The 7,220-nt window shown below is 40.5% G+C and overlaps 1 protein-coding gene across 1 annotated transcript; it reads left to right on the top strand.

Moving 5' to 3' along the window:
* The first annotated feature begins 1,491 nt into the window (after positions 1 to 1,491).
* LOC138892466 (uncharacterized) lies at positions 1,492 to 5,015 on the top strand. Its single transcript, XM_070176185.1, has 7 exons — positions 1,492 to 1,672; positions 2,161 to 2,327; positions 2,832 to 2,962; positions 3,636 to 3,912; positions 4,237 to 4,506; positions 4,635 to 4,658; positions 4,773 to 5,015. The coding sequence occupies exons 1-7, from the start codon at positions 1,492 to 1,494 to the stop codon at positions 5,013 to 5,015; spliced, it is 1,293 nt and encodes a 430-aa protein (XP_070032286.1).
* Positions 5,016 to 7,220: the final 2,205 nt, after the last annotated feature.

The raw sequence follows: 7,220 nt of genomic DNA on the forward strand, positions 1-7,220 counted from the left end.
ATGGACATAAATGAGGTAACAACTTCAATTAAGGCATGGAAGAAATATTTGGCAATAGAGGGTAGAACATGAACCAATCAATTTTAATTAAGACATGTAAGGGTAAATTTAGCAATGGAGGGTTTAACATGATAAGACAACTTCATTTTTAATGTACATGAGAACCTACGAATCGAAGTCGGTCAAATTTCCACATATAAGCCATGTACACACTCGTCACCTCGTGTACCCACTTTTCACGTAGTTCAAATAGTACAAACAACCAATCCCTACGGGGTAGTTCCCCCACACAACATTAGACAAGATACTTACCTCAAAATTTTCTCAATCAACACTCTAAAATAGCTTTTTCTTTAAATTTCACCTCCCCTCGGCACAAATCTAACCAAAATCGACTTAATAATATCAAATAATGCAAGAGAAATCAATTCCAATAAATAAAGCAATGATCTTTATACAATTTCTCAAAAGTCAACAAAAGTCAACACAGGACACGCCCGATCAAAACCCGGGTCTAATGCCGACTACCCATGACCCCACGAGTTCATATATGGGATTAGTTTCAAAATTCGAGTCCAAATCGACTCTCAAAACTCAAACTCTTATTTTTTCAAAAACTTGACAAAGTTTCACAAATTGTTTTACTTTGATACACATGATTTTGATGTGAAAATGTAAGAGATATTGATGGAATATGATTAGAAATAGATTAGAATCACTTACCCAAAAATCCCTCTTCAAAATCACCTCTTACCGAGTCTAGGGTTCCAAAATATAAAAATAAAACCAAAAATCCCATTTGAGATTTGCGGATGCTTTTATAGATCATTTCTTGCCTGCCGAGACTAGGGCAGCCCATGCTGCTAAGTTTGAGAACTTGAAGCAAGGTAGTATGAGTGTGTGGGACTACCATTTGAGATTTGCGCATTTGTCTAGGTATATTGTTCACATATTGCCCACTATGGAGGCCAAAGTTCGCCGGTTTTTGCAAGGCCTTAGCCATTTGGTTATCAACGAGGCCGCTACAACTTCCTTGAATTCTGATATGAATAATGGGAAGATAATGGCATTTTCTAAAGCCACAAAAGCCCGGGAATTGAAGAATAGAATGGAGTGAGAGGGTAACAAGAAGGTCTTGTCCTCGGGCAGCTTTGGTGGTTCTTTTAGTGGTGGTAGTGGTGGAAAGTTGATGTTCAAGGGAGGGTCATCTGGACCGACACAGCCCTTTGCTCAGTCTTCAGTTAGTGCACCGTCATCAGGGCAAGCTCAGCAGTAGTGGAGTCATTTTTGTCCCAGTTAGGGCAATAGGGGGTCTTATCAGTAGGGTCAGTCAGCGGGAGACTTCAACCGTAATGGAGGCCCTCCTGCCCTAGGTGTGGGTAGCTGCACTCAAGATTCTATTACATGGACCTTCCCAAATACTACGTGTGTGAACTTTGGGGTCATATTTATAGAGATTGTCATTCGTCCCATTAGAATGTTGGTAGGGGTATGGCACAGCCGGCCAGCATAGCAGCTACTACTTCGGCAACACCTCCTCGAGTTCAAGGTACTCCGGCACCGGTAGAGTGTGGTGCAGCAAGGGGTGGAGCACCTAGTTCTGGCGGACCCAGCAGGTTCTATGCTCTGAGAGGTCACCGGAGTTCAGAGGCTTTTATAGATGTTGTCACAGGTATATTGACTATCCAATCTCATGATGTATATGCTCTTATAGATCCTGGTTCTACCTTGTTGTATGTCACTACTTATTTTGCTATGGAATTCGAGATAGAACCGGAATAACTTCGTGAGTTGTTCTTTGTATCTACTCTAGTTGGTGAATATTTGTGGCACCACAAGTTATAGGGATAGTATTGTCTTAATACATGGTCTAGACACCACGGCCGACCTCATTGAATTGGTGATGGTGAATTTTGATGTGATAATGGGGATGGACTGGCTTTATTCATGTTTTGCCAAGCTTGATTGCCGAACCACAATAGTCAGGTTTAAGTTTCCAAATGAGCCAGTCATTTAGTGGAAGGGGGGATGATGTTGTGCCAAAGGGTAGGTTTATTTATTACCTTAAGACCACGAAGATGATCGACAAGGGATGTATCTACCATTCGGTCTGAGTCACGAACATTGAGGCTGAGGCACCAACACTTGAGTCTGTGCCAGTTGTGAATGAATTTCCTGATGAGCTTCCTGGGATCCCACAAGACAGGGAGATTGATTTTGGGATCAATGTGATGCCAGGCACGGAACCTATATCTATTCCAACCTACAAAATGGCTCCGGCAAAATTGAAAGAATTAAAGGAGCAACTGAAGGACATGCTAGAGAAGGTTTTCATCAGATCAAGTGTGTCGCCTTGGAGCGCACCGGTCCTATTTGTAAGAAATAAGGATGGGTTATTGAGAATGTGTATCGACTATCATCAGCTCAACACGGTAACAATCAAGAATAAGTACCCGTTTCCAAGGATGGATGACTTGTTTGACCAGTTTCAAGGTTCTAAGTACTTTTCCAAGATTGATTTAAGATCCGGGTAACACCAATTGAAAATCATGGAGAAGGATATTCCTGAAACAGATTTCAGGACTCGGTATGGGCACTTTGCATTTCTGGTGATGTCTTTCGGGCTAACGAATGCCCCAACAGCTTTCATGGATCTTATGAATCGAGTCATCAAGCCTTTCCTTTACTCTTTCATGATAGTTTTTATTAACGACATCCTTGTGAATTCGCTAAGTCGGGAAGACCATGTCGATCATCTCAAGGCAATTTTGTAGACCCTATATCAGCATAAGCTATATGCAATGTTTTTGAAATATGAGTTTTTGCTCTAGTATGTCGCTTTCTTGAGGAATGTCTTATCCAGCGAGGTAATCATGGTCGATCCTAAGAAGATTGCAACTGTGAAGAATTGGCCTAGACCTACAACTCCGACAGAGATTCGCAGTTTCTTGGGCTTAGCTGGGTATTACAAAAGTTTCGTAGAGGGAGGCAGCTAAATTTTAGTGGTCAGATGCTTGTGAAAAGAGTTTTCCAGAATTGAAGTCAAGGTTTACTACGACACCGATGTTGACCTTACCAGAGGATACGAGTGGGTTTGTTGTGTATTGTGATGCTTTAAGGGTTAAACTTGGGTGTGTATTAATGCAACATGGCAAGGTGATCGCTTATGCTTCTAGGCAACTCAAAAACCATGAGAAGAATTATCCAACACATGAGTTAGAGCTTGTGGCGGTGGTATTTGCATTGAAGATTTGGTGTCATTATTTGTATGGGGTCTATGTTGACATATTAACATAGCATAAGAGTCTTCAATACATTTTCAAGTAGAAGGAGCTAAATCTATGGCAAAGGAGATGGCTTGAGTTACTCAAGGACATGACATCAGTATTCCATATCATCCGGGGAAAGCTAACGTTGTGGCGGATGCTATTAGCCGGAAATCCATGGGTATTTTGGCTCAGTTGGAGGCATATCAAAGACCATTGGCCAAGGAAGTTTATCGGTTGTCTAGTTTGGGTGTTTGACTCACGGACTCTAGCAAAGGTGGAGTGATTATGCATAATAGGGCTTAATCATCACTTATAGTAGAAATCAAGGAGAAATAATATGATGATCCGTTATTGGTGCAATTGAAGGAGGGAATTCACAAACACAAAATCATGGCTTTTTAATGATGGTACATTGAGGTACCAAGAGCGATTGTATGTTCCAAATGTAGATGGTCTCTACGAAAGAATCATGACCAAGGCTCACAGCTCCAAGTATCCTATGCACCCAGGCTCTACAAAGATGTACCACTACGTCAAGGAAGTTTACTGGTTGAATGACATGAAAAGGGATGTGGCAGACTATGTGGGGAGATGCCCAAAATGTCAGCAAGTGAAGGGCGAGCACCAGAAACCCGGTGGTTTGGTACAGAATATAGAAATTCCAATATGGAAGTGGGAGATGATCAATATGGACTTTGTAGTAGGTTTACCTCGCACGCCTCGTAAGTTTTATTCTATTTGAGTTATTGTGGACCGACTCGCAAAATCAACAAACTTCTTGCTTGTTAAGACCACCGATACAGCAGAACACTATGCTAAGTTATATATCAAGGAGATCGTTAGGTTGGATGGCACTCCAGTTTTTATCATCTCAAATCGAGGGGAATAGTTCATCGCTAACTTTTGGCAGAAATTTCAGCAAGGTTTGGGTACTTAGGTGAATCTTAGTACAACATTCCATCCACAGACCAACATGAAAGCAGAGCGTACTATTCAAACACTTGAGGATATGTTGTGTGCTTGTGTTCTTGACTTCAAGGGTAGCTGGGATGATTATTTGCCACTCATAGAAATTTCCTACAACAATATTTATAATGCTAGCATTCAGATGGAACTGTTCAAAGCTTTATATGGTAGGAGATGTAGATCTCTCATTGTTTGGTTCGAAGTTGTGGAAGCACAATTGATAGGGCCAGATCTCATACATCAAGCTATGGAGAAGGTCAAGATCATTAAGGTACGGTTGAAAACTTCTTAGAGTCGCCAAAAGTCCTATTCGGATGAGCGTCGCAGAGATTTGGAGTTCAAATAGGATTATTGGGTGTTCTTGAAAGTTTCTCCCATGAATGGCGTAATGTGATTCAGAAAGAAAGGAAAATTGAGTCCAAGGTATATCGGACCGTACAAAATCATCTAGAGCATTCATCAAGTGGCTTATAGGCTCAAGCTACCTCAAGAGATGTCCTTAGTATACCCGGTGTTTCATGTATCTATGTTAAAAAGGTAGTTGGAGATCCTTCGCTGATCGTCCCGGTGGAGGCTATTGAAGTTAATGAAGAATTGACTTATGAGGAGATTCCGGTTGCCATCCTTGATGGGCAAGTTTGGAAGTTGAGGAATAAAGAGATTGCCTCCGTCAAAGTGCTATGGCGAAACTATCAAGTAGAAGAGGCCACTTGGGAGGCCGGGGAAGAAATGAAAGGAAATACCCTCACTTGTATGTGTAACCAAATGGTTGTGTCCTAAAGAATGTTAAAAATTTACTTTTCACGAGTTATGTTCAAACTTGTACAACTTATGCTAAGATGCCGCTTTTTAGCAATGTTATATCTATGATGTTATGGTTGGTGTTGTTTTCAAGTCTCTGTTGCATTGTTGTCTTATGAATATGTTGTTAGGATTGGTTTCTGGTGATCTCTGACATGTGGATAGGCCCAGTTACACGGGAAACTCTGCCAAAATATTTTTGGGAATTTGGGGAGTTAGCCAAATTTGGAACTCTTGGTAAGTGGATAAAGAGTTGAGTCATATTGGGTCGCTATGACGGACTCTAACCCTCATTTGAGGATGAATGATCCTAAGCAGGGGAGGATGTAAGGCCCCGTAAAAGTTCACCAAGAATTTAAGTTTCTATGGTTCCAAGGTAAGCTAATGTGCCACAGTACGAATTTTTCAATTGTTCAATGCATCGTGGAGTTAGTAGAACAATTTGTAGAAAATGGCGATTCTATGGTCCATTATGCTGTCAAGGATTTGTTCCACTGACCACGGAATCACCACAGAATGAGTCAGAAGCAACTCAAATTTAAAGACAATATTTTGTCCATTCTGCTGGCCGCAGATCCGTTCTGCTACCATGGAATTGCATCGCGGATCTGACCAAACCCAACCCAGAATTTGAAGACCATTTTGTGGCCATTCTACTGACGTGGATCTGTTATGCTACCACGGAATTGCATTGCAGAATTGACATACCATTTTGTGGCCATTCTACTGGCCACCGAACTGTTCTGCTACCACGGAATTGCATCACAGAATTGACATCGGGGGATTATTTTTTGTAATTTTCTAATCCGACTATTTTTTGATATAAGGTCTTAGGGGGTCATATTAGAAGTTAAAACCTGATGTTTTAGAAAGAGGATAGCAATTTAGAGAGAGAAGGAGAAGCTCTATCAAATTCTACTCCTCAATTTAATGCTCTAATCTTGGGAATTCAAGAATGAAAGCTCTAAAGTCTTCTATTAAAGAGGTTAGACCTTACCTCAGCTCACATGCAATGTCATACTATGCAATTATGAGTAAGATTGTATTAGTTTGGGGGTTTATGGGATGGTTATCAAAAGCCTAGCCCTCTATTTCGAATTTTGGGTGTGTGAGGAGAATGTGGGCTGTGCTTCTTGATTTAGGGGTGTGTCGATTGGTATGCATATACAAATGAAGTAGATATAGAGCATGTTGAACTATAATGGGTAGATTCTTGTTTGAAATTGGTTGTGGGATAAAGGAATTCCACCATAAAAACCATGTAGTCAAAATTTGCACACTTAATATTTGATGAAATTCCAAAAATGGATAAACCTATGAACGCTTCCCCAATAGTTATTCAATTTGATTATGTTGGTATAGATTGAAGTGCTAAGAGTAGTGGAGAATTGTAGTACTCCTAAGAAATGCTCAATCGAGGTATGTTGGCTAAACTCTTATCATAGAATCGAATTTCCATGGGTTCCGTATGAATTTCAAGTATGGTTTGACCAAGCTCCCATTCTTATTGTCCTAGATCATCTCAAATGTTTTGATTTATCGAATGTCTAATTACTCAAATCATGTCTCACTTTCTCTAAATGTATATCATGCTGTCCCTTGAGAAATAGTCGAAGTATGATCGAATCACCAAGCGATTACGAACTCAATCCATGGTTCCGTTGAAATTACTATGCTCTTATTTGTAACGTTTTTCAATGTGCTCTAAGCCCTTATGTATTCATGATCTGAAGCTATGGTTTTCCAAATGTTTTATAAGTGCCTTTAAATGTTTTATAGTCCATGTAAAATGAAAGAATAAAATCATGAAGTATAATTGTTTTGGAAGTATCGTTAGATCACCGAGGAAGGCTCGATTATAAATGCCCAGGCCCGAAACTACACGTGCCGGTATAGAAATTGATTGTGGGGTGAGTCCCATTATATTATATTGAGATTATTCTCCTTGATTGGGATGAGTTGATAGATAGCAAGTACATGTCAAACCACACGGCATTGTGGCAAGACGGCCTAGTAGATCGAGTGAAGATCGGACGCCATGCCGTGCGCATGGTGGTATTATATTTCTATGTCCACCCGCATACATCGGGGTTATAACTAGACTGTCATATGAATGCCACATCACTAGACTTTCTATCAGCATAACACCTTTTCTTGGACTACGTTAAATGAAGCTGCTCCTGA

Source organism: Nicotiana tomentosiformis, chromosome 5 (genome assembly GCF_000390325.3).
Source record: "Nicotiana tomentosiformis chromosome 5, ASM39032v3, whole genome shotgun sequence".
In the NCBI taxonomy this organism is placed as follows: Eukaryota; Viridiplantae; Streptophyta; class Magnoliopsida; order Solanales; family Solanaceae; genus Nicotiana; species Nicotiana tomentosiformis.